Source organism: Rutilus rutilus, assembly GCF_951802725.1.
Source record: "Rutilus rutilus genome assembly, chromosome: 18".
NCBI classification, from domain to species: Eukaryota; Metazoa; Chordata; class Actinopteri; order Cypriniformes; family Leuciscidae; genus Rutilus; species Rutilus rutilus.
The window spans coordinates 13,318,984-13,335,995 of record NC_140231.1 but is presented as its reverse complement, the minus strand read 5'-3'; the positions used below and the strand labels follow the sequence as shown (position 1 = coordinate 13,335,995).

General features: G+C 41.5%; 1 protein-coding gene across 5 annotated transcripts in view; it reads right to left on the bottom strand.

Moving 5' to 3' along the window:
* plrdgb (PITP-less RdgB-like protein) overlaps positions 1-17,012 on the bottom strand; it is a 95,926-nt gene that overhangs the window by 19,554 nt on the left and 59,360 nt on the right. For 4 of the 5 annotated variants that reach the window (XR_014625187.1, XR_014625188.1, XM_084387481.1 and 1 more), the window contains exons 7-12: positions 13,882-14,004; positions 12,047-12,234; positions 10,768-10,910; positions 10,438-10,608; positions 2,761-2,946; positions 2,437-2,585 (exon numbers count right to left, since the gene is read on the bottom strand). Coding sequence is in view for 3 of the 5 variants with exons in the window: in XM_084387481.1 (XP_084243607.1) it covers positions 2,437-2,585; positions 2,761-2,946; positions 10,438-10,608; positions 10,768-10,910; positions 12,047-12,234; positions 13,882-14,004 (960 nt within the window). In the remaining 2 variants the exon portion in view is untranslated. The remainder of the gene's footprint in view (positions 1-2,436; positions 2,586-2,760; positions 2,947-10,437; positions 10,609-10,767; positions 10,911-12,046; positions 12,235-13,881; positions 14,005-17,012) is intronic. The other variant, XM_084387482.1, reaches the window with a different exon arrangement.

Below are 17,012 nucleotides of genomic sequence, written 5' to 3'. Positions count from 1 at the left end.
AGGGTCCCCTGCATCTTAGCAGAGAATGAGCAAGTGGTTGGTTGAGGCTATCTCACTTGCTTATGAATCGGTCGGGCAGCCTTCACTTATGGCTGTCCTTTCCCATTCTACTAGGAGTATGGCGGCCTCCAAGGCCCTTATGACAGGAGTTGCTCTCCAAGATGTTTGTGATGCGGCAGGGTGGTCCTTACCGTACACATTTGTAAGGTTCTACTCTTTGAACTACACTTGTTCTACACCAGGGTCCCAGGTGGTCTCGCCTTGTGCTGCTCCTCGCAATTTCACACTGGACAGACACTTGTCGCTATGGTGGCGTTGGTATAGACGTTCCCTTAGCGTCAATCAGTGCAGCACAAGTTCCCTTGAAAGGGAACGCCTCGGTTACGGCTGTAGTCGCTTACAGGCACGTAGGAGATATGGCAATGTGAAGCAGCGTCTCGTTCCCTGAAGCTTCGTCACCTTGCCATATCTCCTATGTGCCTGTCAGTGACTACTTCAGACTTTTACGAAGCTAGCTACCCTCTGTTTTGGGCAGGCTTTGTAGTTTCCTGGTTCATGACGTCACCTGCCTGTGACGTTCCGTTACACCATTGGACTGATTTTACATGTGCTTCAAGACGTCATCACGCAAAGTGTTCCCTTAGCGTCAGTTGACGCAGCGTCTCGTTCCCTCTTCAGGGAACCGAGGTTACAGTCGTAACTGAGGCGTTTTTGTTTTGTTTTCACTGTGTTTCCTGTTCTGGTTTGCCTGTGTTCTTTGTGCCTAGTAATTAGTTACTGATTTAATTCACCTGTCCATACTTATTTAGATTACTCTTCCTGTAAGAAGAAGAAGAAAAAGAGAGTAAATCAAGCAGTATTCGAATGAGTATTAGTAAATGGTAACAAAATCTTAATTTTTTGGTGGACTATCCTGTGGTAGAAATTCCCTTACGCACCTACGATTGGCACTTCCCATCCAAAATGATCCTCAGATGACCACCACTCGGACTACATCAGTAAACCCAGATGCCTAAGACTAGTATTTTGACTGCATGAGATGCCTACAAATAATAGCTACTCTGGCAGTAGTCTCAGCCCATGGACTGTTGGCAGAACGTCTGATGCATATGGCACACTTTTCTGGAAACACTTCAGGAGTTTCGAAGTCGCAATCTAAATGGTTGAATTCTACTAGATGTCCGGGAGACGTGTGTATTGCATTCTTTAACGGTCCGCCTTGAAACAAATGCTGTGACGCCAAAACCCCTCATGGAAGAAGAAAGCTGTTGTGTTTACAACTGTGTCAATGAGCGCTTACCAGGATCAACTAAACGCTGGATTTTCAAAAGTATGTGAAGTTCGCGGCTCCATTGTTGCAGTAAACTTGCACAATGTTCTTGAATTAATCATTTATTAGATGCACACCAGTCTGTTATGGTAGGGACATCAACATTATATTGGAACGCCCCTAAACATGACGTGGAACAAAACAAACTGTGATTGGTTGCGTTACATGTCAGTCAAATGTCCTCTTGGGTGGTCCTTGGCCAAGAAAAGCTGCGAAAGAGTCCAGACCTTCTGTCGCCAGTCTGAAGGTCTGGTTACGCAAGACTACTCTGTCGGTAACCCCGGATGCCCTAAGAGTAGTCACTCTGAGTCGGACGACGTCTCACTCCCTATGAACATTATCACTTGGGAATAAAGATAGTGTTCCAATAACCTGCTGTGCAGCAGTAACCAGACAGACTCCAGACAATGCCTTTGAAATGCTTTAATCACGGCCGAGAGGACCAGTCCCAGATAGAATCCCCACAGTAAAAAGAGTACAGTTTAAATAAAACAGGAGCATGGCAAAGGTGACATGATTCATTGCATACATTTTCTCTAATATAATTAGGTAATTTGTGCAATTCAGTAAACCCCCTCCTCTGTTACTGGGCAAAGCAAATCGTTTTTTTTTTGTGTGTTTTTTTGGTTACTTCAGCTTGCTCAAGTTAATGAGATTAAACATATATTTATTCAGACAGCCATCTAGTCTTTTACATCTGCATCCGTTATTTCAACACACACTAACTTTGACCCAAGTGTTGGGGACATTTCTTTTCAAAAGCATATAAAAGGAAAAAAGGAATGCTAGTTATGATTAATACAAAATAAAAAATCCTTTTGACTTTTAAAGCTTAGAGCAACTGATGACTGACAGGTGAGTACGCGCTCCCTTTACGCTGTCACAAATACATCAGAATGAATTGTGGTTTACACTACATACTGTATGCAGTGTGGTCCGAATGTGGTTTTGGACATTTACACCTGCATTTCCTGCTGCCCACTTCAGATAACCCAAGATGGATGTTAATACTTGGTGTAAACAGGGACTTTTCCCTCAAGTTGTGGTGTTATATGTTATACAATCCGTGTAGTAGAGCCAAGAACTTTCAGAGGAAGCGCACTTACCTGTCTAAGAATAAAAGCCACAGCATCCGTGGACTCCCAGTATGAGGCGTGGAACAGGTGAGGCAGTGCTATAGTGGGAAAGGTAGTGAGCACATCTGGACAGTACAGCACATAATCTAACCGCTTCGACCCCCACCACCTACTACATACTGAGAGAGAGAAAACAGAGCATTTATGTTATACATGCCTGAACCACACTTGCAGGTAGCTTATATCTTCAAACTGTATACAGCAAAGTCCCTGACTTCCATGAAGAAATGAATAAAATATATGAACATCCTGAAAGCACCAGATTCAAGGACATGTAGTGCTCTTGAGACTCACTGTTTGAAATGCTAAAAGGCTCGCTTGGGGCAGTTTCAGACCCTTCAGCATCAGAGGCAGAGTGGGCGAGTCCGAGTGGAACAACTCGATCGCTGTCCCTGCGAGACACACTTCCTCCACAGCACTGCTCTATGTGTCCGTCTACAGATAGACTGCTGTCTGACAAGTGTCTGAGCACGGTGTCTGCTTTGAGAAAAAAAGTAATAAAGGAAGACAACAAAGAATTATTCACAAATGAGAAACTTAACTAAATGTTTTTTTTGCATGTGAATTTTTGGGTTGTTAACCTCTTCCACTCTACGTGCCTGTGAGCAGGGCGGGGCGGGGCCTAGGGCTACTTCATTATATTTAAACACAGCTCAAGATATTTCACTTTTTATTCTATAATATATCAGTAATATGTAATACCCTCCTGTGTGTTTTTTTTAAAAAAAAGCTTTTAAAAGGCGATTGCTAACAAGTGGCTAAATGGGATTACAGAGGTTGTCAGCGACATTAAACATCATCAGCTGAACAGGTAAACTCATCTACTCACCATTCCACTTTCACAGCCTTGTTGTGTTTATAATCATGCTCTTGCAAACAAAGAGTTGATGGAAGCTTTGTGATGTTGACGTTGAAGAAATGCGACTGTGGTGTAGTTCATTTATAACCTACGTTTAGATTCTGACTTATGCTGATTGTATTTAGGCTTCAAAATTCAATTGGAAAAAAGGAAAAATGTGACGTTTTTTTGTCGAGGGAACCAGGCTGATGTTAACTTCCGTGTTGGCCTACAAAAAAAATGTCATCCCTGCGGCACTCTATAAAGGTCAGCTGCAAAAATAACTTCCCAGATAAATCTTTAGTAAATACTGACAGTAGTTTGTTTAACTGCAAAAGAAGGTTTTAGTCAATCTGGCCCTTAGTTTATTTTTATTTATTTTTCTGAATGTTTTCACAGGTTGGTCACACCACATCTGATTTGGCAGATAAAAATGCTTTCAAATATTAATAAGTAATAAGTAAAAAATAATATATAAAACAAGATTTTGGCAATCTACTTTTCATGAATTTCATTATTTTTAATTAGCTTTTTTTCTTCATTGCGATATCAGGAAAGATTTATAACAATACAAATTTAATTCAGTATTCAGAAATTAATCATGATAGAAGTGGATTCAAGTCATTGTAAGTAACAAATCCCTTTATTGTGTGTTTTAAATATACATTTATTTAATTCACAGAATGAAGAAAAAATTTCAGATGGAGCAGGACATACAAACCAAGAATTAATTATTTGTTTGTGATATTTTTTGTTTGTTAACAACTAATTAATAAATTAAGCCACTTGAGCACATTGAGCATCTTATTGATGCTCAAAAACCTCCTCCAAATCCTCCAAAATCCTGTTTCAGCATATAGAAAGTTATTCTTCTGCAAGCGATTTATATGCCCTAGCTTGAAAGAAACCTAAATCCGGCTTTTTGAGACAATGTTGCATTTTCAGGGCCCTTAAATGTATAATAATTGTGTGAAATGATTTAATTTGATTTCTCCCAAAACCCAGCTGCTCAGTGAGTGTTTTCTCTCCTGGCATTCAATGCATTAGATGCTCTGTTCAGCTAGCTGTGACCTCAGCTTGGCTGCATAATGGGACTAATTGGAGCACATTTTCTGGCACAGAGTGATTCTGACTAATACCACAGAATAATGATGATCTTAAAGAACTCTAGTAGAGCATGTCGTTCACACTGGCAATGTCATTCAGTTCTAGATCACTGGTAAAATGTATGCCTTGAGTGCACTGTAAGTTGCTTTGGATAAAAGGATCTGCATAAAGTGTAAACTGATCACTGTGCTTACACAGTGATCAGGGTGATCAGGTGATTGGGGTCTCACTTGGGAGCCCCAATCCCCTCTGAGTAGTAAAAAAATGGGCCAATGAATATTGGCGAGTGAGATTTGCATACTGAGCCACTCCTACCTGGACATACAGGTATATAAGGCTGGCTAGCACTCACATTTGTTCAGTTGTTTTTGCTTCAGAGCCAAGTGGTTCCGCAAAGTGATCACTCTCCTCCAATCACCTCACAAAGAGCATTGTTCCTGATCGAAAGAGCATTCTCCCTGATCTAAAAGAGCTTGCCTACGAGAGGATGTCTTTCTTTCCAGTGAAAGGGCGCATTCAGTGGTGTTTCGCCATTCATAAAAGAGTTTTTGCATAGTTACATGCAGTGATTCACCCATTGGCACTTCGGCACAAAAGAGCAGATTTCCCTAAAAGAGCAAGCACAGGCGGCTTCATCATACTTCATCGTACCCAAGAAAGGCAGAGGGATACGGCCAGTATTGGATCTGTGTGTTGAATCGGGCACTTCACAAGCTCCCGTTCAAAATGCTCAATCAGAAATGCATCTTCACATGCGTTTTCCCCCAGGATTGGTTTGCAGTGATCGACCTTAAAGACTTTAATGTCTCGATGTTACCTCGATACAGACCGTTCCCACATTTTGCTTTCGAGCATTTCAGTACAAGATCCTCCCCTTTGGGCTGTCCCTGTCTCACAGTGTCTTTACCAAAGTCGCAGAGAATGCCTTTACCCCACTCATGGAGGTGGCTATTCACATCTCAATGACTGGTTTATTCTAGCTCACTCTTGGGATCAGTTATGCTAACACAGGGACCTGGTGCTCAGGCACCACAGCCATCTGGGGCCTTGGGTCAATGGTGAAAAGAGCAAGCTCTCCCCCACGCAGAGCATCTCTTTTCTCTGTATGGAGTTAAAATTCAAAATCGCTTCAAAATTCAATTGGAAAAATCTGACGTTTTTTGCCGAGGGAACCAGGCTGATGTTAACTTCTGTGTTACCCTACAAAAATCTGTCATCCCTGCAGCACTCTATAAAGCAGGGTTTCTCAAACTCTGCCACTGTCCTGCACAGTTTAGCTCCAACCCTGATCAAACACACCTGAGCAAGTTGATTAATGTCTTCAGGATCACTAGAAACTCACAGCTAGGTGTGTTTGATCAGGGTTGGAGCTAAACTGTGCAGGACAGTGGTCCTCCAGGACCGAGTTTGAGAAACCCTGCTATAAAAGTTAGCTGCAAAAATAACTTCCCAGTAAATCTTTAGTAAATACTGACAGTAGTTTGTTTAACTGCAAAAGAAGTTTTGAACTGGTGCAAGATGCTAGTCAATCTGGCCCTTAGTTTATTTTTATTTATTTTCTGTCTGTTTTCACAGGTTGGTCACACCACATGATTGATTTGGTAGACAAAAATGTCTTTAATAAGTAAAAATTATAGTAATAAGTAAAAATAAAGATATTGGCAATCTTTTTTTCAGGAATTTCATTATTTTTAATTCGCTTTTTTTCTTCGTTGCAATATCAGGAAAGATGTATAACAATTAAATTCAGAATTCATAAATGAATCATGATAGAAGTGTATTTAAGTCATTGTATGTAACAAATGCTTTTAATGTGTGTTTTAAAAAAAAATTCACAGAATTAAGAAAGTGTTTTGTCATATCAATAGTTCAGATGGAGCAGGACACACAAACCAAGAATTAATACATTTTTTTTTGTGATATGTTTTGTTTGTTAGCAACTATTTAATAGATTAAGCCATTTGAGCACATTGAAAATCGTATTGATGCTCAAAAACCTCTTCCAACAAAGAGCAAGCTCTCCCCCATGCAGAGCATCTCTTTTCTCTGTATGGAATTATATATGGTGCATCTCACCAACAGGTGCGCACACAGTCTGTCCTGAACTGCCTGAATACGTTCAAACGGAAGATAGCAGTGCCACTGAAACCATTTCAGAGGCTCCTGGGGCATATGGTATCCACAGCCGCAGTAACAGTACATGGCTGAGTCTCCGGATGGGAATGGCGCCATGACACTTATCCGTGTGGCCATCACACTGAGCTGTTGCCAAACATTCAGCCCCTTGTCAGACGGGAGGTCCCTTAGAACAAGAGTGCAGGCATGTTGTTGTTACAACAGATGCCTCTAGAACAGGTCGCTGTTCACCCTGCACCAGTTTCGACTATTGATTCAGGCCAAGCACATGTTGGTCAACACAGCAACTGTTGTGTACCATCAACCGCCAAGGCAGAATACGCTCACGTCCTCTGGAGTCAGCAGTGGCTCAAACCGCTTTGCACCGTTCTCATACCGAGCAATTCTCAATCGTGCGGCCAGTGCACTCTCACGACAGCTCACATACCCTGGAGAATGAAGACTCCACTCCCAAGTGGTCCAGCTGATCTGGAGTCGATTCTGAGATGCACAGGTAGACCTGTTTGCCTCCCCGGGAGTCCTCCCACTGGCAGTTGTTGTATTCCCTGACAAAGGGGACCCTCTGCACGGATGCTCTGTCAAACAGCTGGCCCTGGGGCCTACGCAAGTATACTTTTCCCCCAGTGAGCCTGCTCGCACAGACACTGTGCAAGGTTAGGGAGGATGAGGAGCAGGTCTTGATGGTTAGACCTTTATGGCCCACCCGGACCTGGTTTTCGGACCTGATGCTCCTCGCAACAGCCCCTCCCTGGCAGATTCCCCTGAGGAAGGACCTACTTTCTCAGGGACGGAGCACCATATGGAACCCACGTCCAGACCTCTGGAACCTCCTAAAGTGGTGGAGGTAGACACTATCACTCAAGCTAGAGCCCCCTCTACCAGGCGAGCTTATGATTTGAAGTGGATTTGAAGTTTGTTTGCTGAGTGGTGTTTTTCCTGGCGGGAAGACCCCCGGAAATGACAGATGAGCTCTTTGCTTTTCTTCCTGCAAGAGAGGTTGCAGCGGAGGCTCCACCTTTAAAGTCTATGTTGCCACCATCACAGCACATCACAATGGTGTTGATGGTAGGTCACTGGGAAAGCATGACCTGGTCATCAGGTTCCTGAGAGGTACCAGGTGGTTAAATCTTCCCAGTCCATGCCTCATCCCCTCCTGGGACCTCTCTGTGGTCCTTTCCGATCTAGAGAGAGCTCCCTTTAAGCCCCTGGAGACAGTTGAGCTTAAAGGAGAACTCCGGTCAATTTTAACATTGAGCTCATTTTTTTGTACATTTGGAGTGCTGTCAATACAGAGAACAACGACAAAAATCGGTGTTGCCTACACCGAGTTATTCTATTTTTAAAATTTGCACACTATTGACTTCAATGGGGCAAGTAGTAAGCCTGCTTTTTAGCCTCTTAACATCCTTTAAGTGTCATTACAAGTGCACAGAAAATGTGAGTGATTCCTTCCGAGTGAACACGGGTGGATCTGACTGCAGTAGATGTTAGAGATATTAATAAAAATGAAGTTAATTCAGCCAGCGCTCATACCTTTGTTTACATCCTGTTTTCGGTCGAAGTCCACAGTAGTCGATTGTCGAGTTCACGCGCGTGATCATAGGTACTAAACCTATGCGCGTGAACTCGACAATCGATTACTATGGCCTTCCACCGAAAACAGGATGTAAACAAAGGTATGAGCGCTGGCTGAATTAACTTAATTTTTATTAATATCTCTAACATCTACTGCAGTCAGATCCACCCGTGTTCACTCGGAAGGAATCACTCACATTTTCTGTGCACTTGTCATGACACTTAAAGGATGTTAAGAGGCTAAAAAGCAGGCTTACTACTTGCCCCATTGAAGTCAATAGGGTGCAAATTTTAAAAATAGAATAACTCGGTGTAGGCAACACCGATTTTTGTCGTTGTTCTCTGTATTGACAGCACTCCAAATGTACAAAAAAATGAGCTCAATGTTAAAATTGACCGGAGTTCTCCTTTAAGTTCCTGTCTCTAAGGACAGTGCTCCTGACCGAGCTTGCTCACTTTAAGAGGGTGGGGGACCTGCAGGCATTTTGGTCAACAAATCATGCCTTGAGTTTGGGCCGGCCCAGTCTCACATGATCCTGAGACCCCAGCCCGGATATGTGCCCAAAGTTCCCATCACTCCCTTTAGGGACAAGGTGGTGAATTCAAGCGCTTCCCTGGAGGAGGCAAACCCAGCCCATGTCCTGTTCGAGCACTGCATGTTTACATGGACCGCACGCAGAGCTTCAGAAGCTCAGAGCAAGCCAAGAAGTCTCCAAACAGAAGTTGGCCCACTTGATAGTGGCTGTCATTACCTTGGCGTACCAGTCCCAAGGCGAGAAGTGCCCCATCGGAGTGAGGGCTCATTCTACTTGGGGTGTTGCTTCCTCCTGGGCGTTAGTGCAAGTTACCTCTCTGGCATCTGCAGAGCTGAGGGTTGGGCGATACCTAACCCCTTTGTGAGATTCTACAATCTCTGGGTTGAGCCGTTTTTTTCCTGTGTATTGGGTACAAAAAGGTAATGTGCGAGAAGGTTGACTCTGTGTCTCGCTTGCAGCGCTTTTCCCCTCTAGTGGGGGGATACGAGTGCCTACTGCCTTTTCAGGTGAGTTCCCTACTGGGGAACCCTGAATCAAGTTCCTCCAGTGTCCTTCGGCAGTCAGATGCAGCGGAGGTGTCTGACGCCAGACCCAGTACTTATTTGCATGACTGGCTAGTCAGCCCTTGTACTGGGCTAAGTGCCCATATGCTGTGATTCCCCCTTGGTAATTCCATATGTGTCCCATATCTGTCCAAGATACGGTTTCCCTGTTGGTAAACCCGTGTATTTCCCTGGGCAGTTTATACTCTGCCCTGTCTTGACATCGGTAGTAGTTCCATCCCTGGCTAGACAGGACCTACCGCACAGATCTTCCATATGTAGTAATAGCCCACGGGTCAGTCCATATGTGTATCCACCACAAGTTACCTCCCTTTTGGTAGGGTGTGGCCTCCATAGCATCACTCTCTATTGTACTAGAATTGAAACCTAAATCACTCTTCCCATGAAACAACACGTAAGAGGAAAAGCAGCTATGACTGTCTCCAGGGTAAGCCCTGTCACTTTCATCCCATTGGTATGGAGAACTATTTTTCCTTGGCCTTACATGGGGCGCTGGATAGGTCACAATTGTATGAGTGTCCAGTTGGCAAAAGGCAGCTTGCCAGCATTGCGTCTCCGACACTCGTAACATTCAACGTAACATTGAACATGACTGACTGAATGGAAACGTCTTGGTTATTGATGTAACCCTCGTTCCCTAAAGTAGGCAACGGAGACATTACATCGCTCCCGCCACAACCCTGAACCACCGCTTAATGGCCGGCATCCCTGTCTCTGCTCCTCAGCAAAACCTGAATGAGTGAGTGCTAGCCGGCCTTATACACCCGTATGTCCAGGTCGGAGTGGCTCAGCATGCAAATCTCACTCCCCAATATTCATTGGCCCATTTTTTTCCTACTCAAAGGTGATTGGGGCTCCCAAGACCCCAATACGTCAGTATGGATGTAACATCTCTGTTCCCTCCTTCAGGGAACGAGGGTTACATTAGTAACCAAGATGTTATCCAGATGTTCCAGTGGAAAACCAGTAACATGTCTTTTTTGACATGTCTTTTTTGAATTAATATGGTTGAATTAATTTATTCAATTATTATAAGTTAAAGTATTAAAATATCAAATTGCCAAGACCTAAAATCTGTTAAATATTACAACTTAGATTAAGTTATAATAAATATTTGTACTTTGCTCTTTTTATTTACATTTAAAACAAACAGATCTTTACAGCCCTATTTACTTGAGTGATGCAAGCTGATGGGAGCCTGAGAGAAAGCTCTTACCAATGAGAGTGGAGCGCCCATCACCCAGAGGGTACCGCTGGTAACGGGAAACAGGAAAGGGGGGAAGGTGGGTGAGAACTGGGTGCAGCAAAGGTTCCAGACGTGAGGCAGAGGGGTCCGATGGGTAGAACAGATTAAAAATCTGAGAACAAGCTGGCCGGAGCTGAGCCACTAATAGAGATGAAAGAGAGTAACCATTCATCAGGTAATTACTTTGAGCATGAAATAAAATAAAAAAATCACTTAAAATCACATTTATTATTTTGGTAAAACAGAATATTTCTTTAAAAATAAACAATTTGAGTGTGTGAAAGGGAAGCTGATTTATACCATCAATGGCAGGTAACACTGTCCTCCTCATTGCTAGAACCAGCCCCAGTGGGCATCCCAGCAGAAAGCAATCTGACACTTCAAACTCAAAGCAGCCTGGATTGAGAGCCTGACTGGAACCACACTGATCGTCCTGAGACAGACTGTGAGACAGCAGGGATGGAAAGCGAGTTATCTTCATTTATTATTAAAACTTTGTTAATGATTAATCAGAATTAATGCTTTCGTTTTATGCTGATGTCATCATGTGCCCCCATGACAGGTCCGTTAATACTTTAGAACCAAGCAAGATCTTTATCCTTGATACATTCCATTGCAAATCGTCCATTTCAGGATCACTTCAGTCAGGACCACTCTGGCAATGGAACATGATTTATTGTTATTAATTTACAACATTTGGTTTGGCAGTATGGTTCCGTATGGGGTTCAGCTTTACAATAAATTAGGATTAGCTGGGCCTGTAATAAGCCCCCCGGAACAATCAGCATGACATTGAAATGATGACTGTACAATAATATTTAGCAATCAAAAGAATCAAAAGAGTCTTGATTCAGATCTGGAACAGAGAGCGAAAAAGGAGGGGGGGTATGATTAAGGAAAAGAACAGTCTTTAATAATAAATCCGACAGGGAATTTTCGGGAGAACACAACCACATTCAAACATAGACAACAACGAACAGTGATATAATAAAATAAAAAGGAGAACAAATGAGATAATAAACAGAACAGGTGAACTTAATCATTTATCAGACACACTGGGAAACGGTCAGATGACAGGCACAGGGAAAACAGAACCTACACACACTGAAAACCAAATCAAAACAGGGCAAACACGTCAATTAGCATTTAATTCAGTTCAACGACTTTTTTGTTTTTTTTGGCTCCCAACTGTTACAGTTTTTTTATTTCAGACATCACTTTATCTGTAAACTGAACAATGCAACTGAATGACTCATTAGCATTCAATCTTAAAATTAAGAATTTATTTTATTAAAATCATTAAAACCCTGGCATAAAGGACATTACAAAAGACTAGCAGGGTGGAAAGTGATAATGAAGACGAAGGAAAACCATAAATGCATTACTCCTGCCATGCTCCTGCCATGCACTCCAGGACATGACAAACATGAACACATTCGCTCCAACTAAATTAATTAAATGATTTAAAGTCCAACCATGTTTAATCAGACATATTGGGAAGCTTTTCTTCCTGAGGGAATAAGCAGTAACTAAAATGTCAACACATGTCAGTGAAGCAATGAACAAACCCAAATCTCACCTGCTGATAAAGACATCACACTGACCACTGGCCACGTCTGCATCACACGAGTCACTTTGCTTTCGGATGAGTGGATGGCGGACTCCAGACAGCGGATCACACGGCGTTGACACATCAATGTTGCTCTTACTCAGGCGCTTGCTGCCTCGGAGAGTGGGGCTCAGGGAGTTCACCGCACATGGCTTCGCCTGGAACATAAAGACAACCATAACCGAAGTCAGTTGTACAGCAGCCAGAAGTGTAATATGTTCCTCATTATCAATTTTCAGCAGTTGTGGTTGTCATCTTGCTTCCTTACTACTTTTTTTCCTTAAAATTGAAGTTCACACCATGGAATCTGTTTTCATATTTACAAATGAAGACCTCTAGAATTACTATATAGTCAAACAAGACTGCCAAACACAAAGTTATGATACATTGTATATTAAATACAGTGCAGCAGAAGTAAACCCCATTAACTTTCTCCAAATTGAAATAGATTTTTAACAAAATCCTATAAACCTTTCAAGATAGACCTACCATGAGCTCCGAGCTCTGATATGCTTCTCAATTGATGTGTGATTTAAAAGTAATTAAAAATTTAAAAGCAAGTTTAATAGCCAAATTCCCTATGAAAAAACATTACCCACAATCCTAAAGAGAGATCGACCAATTAGAGGAGTTGTTACTTTGACCACTCATTTTGAACTCAGCCCAGATGGATTCCCTACACTGTCAATATTTCTAGCCATCTGAAAATTTTGCATTAAACTTAAAAATATTACATTTTACTTTAATGACTAAGTAAACAGTTTCATATTTTACCATCATCCTTTTATTTAAAAATAAGTAATAGTTCATTGCCTGATAAAAAAAAAAAAAAGTACACAGTCCTGTTGTCACAAGTTTACTGCTCATTTGTGCTTCACAGATTTTTATTTTCTGTTCTCTTGGTTTCTTTGGTTCCAGATTATGTTTACCTGTGTCTTGTTTAGTGTCTCATTTGTTCTGTGTATTTGTATCCCAGTGTTTGAGTTCTCCTGATCATTTTTGGGAGTTACCCTTTTGGATTGGTTGGCTCTTCTTGTTATCCAAGATTGTATTCTTGTTTCATTTATTGACTGCAATGAGATCCTTTCTTTTTTCCTCTCTCTAAATTGTGATTCATCTCAGAGCTGGTTGGTTTGGTTCATGGCTTATAATTATTTAATGAAGGATTTTTTTTATTTATTTTTAAATCCTATGGGGAAAAAATCTATTTTAAAGAAATACTGTTGGATCCAAAGCTACTGTAAAAGTAACTGAAATGTGTTGGGGCTGTGGTATATTAACTCTTCAATCAAGCAACACTCAATAGCCATGTGTAACACAGTGACTCTGAACCCTGTACTATTTTTTTGCCTCCGTTCCACTGTTTCCGAGGCATCTGTTCATCATCTGATGTGCCATGTGATGTCTTTTTATCACACACTGGCACTGCACAGTTGACCGCGCTTTTATTAAACTGTCAGCACCAAGAAGCTCAGAGAGACAGGGTGACTGGGGATCTATAATGGTTGCAAACAGTAGACACATTGGGGGGATCGCAATAACATGAAGGATGGCACAATTTTATTTCTGGGTGAACTAATCCTTAAAGATAGGGAGAGAGCTGAGGAGGAGACAAACGGGAATGGGAAAATGTCCTATGACATTTAGATATGAGAACAGACAAAAAAGCTTTGAAGGGCAGAAATGTGAAGGATTCTCTTGAGCAGACATGGATTTATGTCTGATAAGGAGAGAATGACAGTCAGCTTCAAACAGAAGTGAAAGGCAGGAGTTCAGGGTGGTTTTGTGTGCATGTTCTTCTGTACCTTTAGACTCTCTGTACTGTTGTTGGTGCTGCCACCCTCAGGGCTTCTGTGTTGCTTGTCACCACTGAAACACAACGCATCAAAACAAAGGACACCGCCAACACAGTCTGCCACCAGGCACACCTGAAACAAGCATTTGAAGATGATTTGAGTTATATATTACATACAGAGCACTTAAAGGTTTTGGTAACAATCAAACGACCAACCCTCATGTTGTCCCAAATCCACAAGACTTTCGTTCATTTTTTAAACAGAACTGAAATCTGAGAGATTTCTGTCCCTTCATTGAAGATCTATCCACAGATCATAAAGTTAATCCGTATGAATCGAGCTAGCTTAATCCAAGTCTTCTGAAGAGACACAATCACTTTAAATGATGAACATATTTAATTTAGGATTTTATTCACATATTAACATTGATCAGCAATCAATGTTTACAGCACTCAAATTTGGTCATGAAAGCTCATGTATGCTTGCTTGACCAATGAGGTTCATTCTCACGTGTTACGCAGGACATCTGAGCTTCGCAAGAACCAATGAGTTTTTTTCTCACGTGTCAAGCAAGTACAATGTTGCTTCTGTTTATGTTTACTGATCAATGCTTATATGTGAAAAAATATATATGTTAATCATATAAAATGATCATGTCTCTTTAGAGGACTTGGATGAAGATGCTCGATTCATATGGATTTATTTTACGATCTCTTTATAATTATTTTAACTGTCTTTAAACTGTTTTGGGTAGACTTTCAATAAAAGGACAGAAATTTCTCAGATATCATTAAAAATATCTTTGGAATGACATGAGGGTGAGGAAATGATGACAGAATTTTCATTGAGGATGAACTATCAATTAAATTCCGCTCATTGACATTTCAACTCAAAATGTGTAAACAATGTTTGTGATTTTCACTACATTTCCTATTTAAAACAAGAAAACCTTAAAGATACTCTATTAACATGTTGAAATGCTATTTTTATGTACAGTTTAGAGTAGCTGAATTCTTGGTTGTTAGTAAAGCATCAGCTTCTGCTACACATCATCAGGCTGGTGAAGTCAATCTAAAGATAAAATTGGTAAATATGTATATATGTATATTGATAAACCAATAATTATTTGTACAAAAACAGTATGTGGCAAAAGTAGTCTGTCCGAATTCACAGCACTCTATAAAGAGTAGGCAAAAAAGTACCTGGATGCCAACATGGCGAATGTAGTACATTCATACTACACACATGAATACTATAGAACATACTTTTTTTAGCGGTCGATAAGCAATTACTTATTCAAAATAAGTACCTACTCAAGAGAGTATGCGATTTCAGACTCAACCTATGAAACTAGGTCTAAAACGTTTTGAGCTTATCCACTTTCGACCACTTCCAAAGGTAGTCGAAAACGCATTCAACCTGATTGCTTTCGTAGGGTAAACGCTCATGTGGTCAAATGTATTCAAACAGACACAAAAGACTGCATACTCTCTGTCTACTGACCTAATGCGTAAACATTATCGGAAGTGTGCTAGTCAGACGGGATTTAAACTTAATCTGTAGGAGACCCAAGTCGGGTCTTTTTGAAGACGAAAAATGTACCAAACACAATGTTCTCTTACCATTCCTGATTTCTAACACACACTCACCGCATTCAGCATGGTCTTGCGGCTATCAGAGCAAACATGAAAGCTGATGCTCTCTGTGTGTTTTTCTGTCATCTTCAGAGAGTTCATATGTAAATTGCGCAAGATTATTTCATCCATTAGATCGAAAGATCTGAAAAATCCCATACATTTACCTGCACATAGACCCTCCCCTCGAAGAAATCAGGACAGAAGTGGTTGAAAGTGGACAAAAGAGACGGAATAAAGCACCAGGTGTAAACGGGTATGTGTCTCCCTCATCTACTTGTGATCCGAGTAAACAAAACGCATCTTAATACCAGGTGTAAACAGGACCAAAGATTTCAAGCTTTCCCATAATACAAGTGACTGCTGTGAAATTGAGAGTGAGATCATTTTACCAATCGCACTGAAACATTTAAAGGGGTACTTCACCTCTGGGAAGATGAATGTGTATTTAAAATAGGTCATTTAAGTAGAAGAAATGTGAAGAAATGTTTGAATTTGGAGCTTTCTAGACTGAGAAAAGCCAGAAAAAGTATTTTTGGCTTATGTGGATGAAAGACAACAACTCCCAGAATGCACTTGCTTCGCTGTCTTAGGAGGCCACGCCTACCGGTAAGAGTGCGCAGATGAAAACAACAAAGCTAGCCTACGTGATGAGTTTGCGAGGGATTTAAAGATCGTCCAAAATGTCCGGGATTCGGATTTTGCGTTCTACAGTCGCCATTCATCATGTTTACTGTGGCGAGCAGGACGAGGCTGACGGCCGCGGGAGAACAGCGCGAGGCCGGTGGTGTCATTACTAAGACGCGCCGGTCTCGCATCTCTCACGGAGGAGCGGGAATTTTTCTTAGCAATGGTAAAACGCACATCAACCGATCACTTGTTTAGCGTTCATGTAAACACTACATTCAAATTCACCAATCAGAATGAATTCAGTTAGATTGAAAGGTATGCATGTAAACAATGAATGGCGACCGCAGAAAGCAAAAGCTGAATCCCGGACATTTTGAACGATCTTGCCCGCCGGACAAGTCCGGAAAAAGGAGGATGGTTACTTACTCAGCTTTCTCCTACTATTCAGCTTTCTCCACAGAACAAGAGCCTGCTAGCTTAGCTTCCAAAGAAAGACGGCTGACACTGTGTACATTCTGACTGAGTGAGATCCCACCCTGTATGGGCGGGCTGAAAACATGCGGAACAACGCCTTCTACTGGCTGTAGTCTTTAGCCTCTGGCCAGAAAATCCTCCGATGACGCAAAATGACGATTTTTGCGTCATCGGAGGATTTTTTCCAGACAAAAAATACATAAATCTCTTGTCTCAGGGGGATATGAGGGTGGAAAGCACGGTAATTCGAAAATACTACAGGTTTTCTACTAATACAAAGCTTAATGCTAAATCCTGAAGTAACCCTTTAAATGATCCCAAATATTAAAGGTAAAAAGCAATTGATTAACAAGACATAATATTTGGTATATAGACATTCTTAGTGATCTTTCAGCCAGGGTG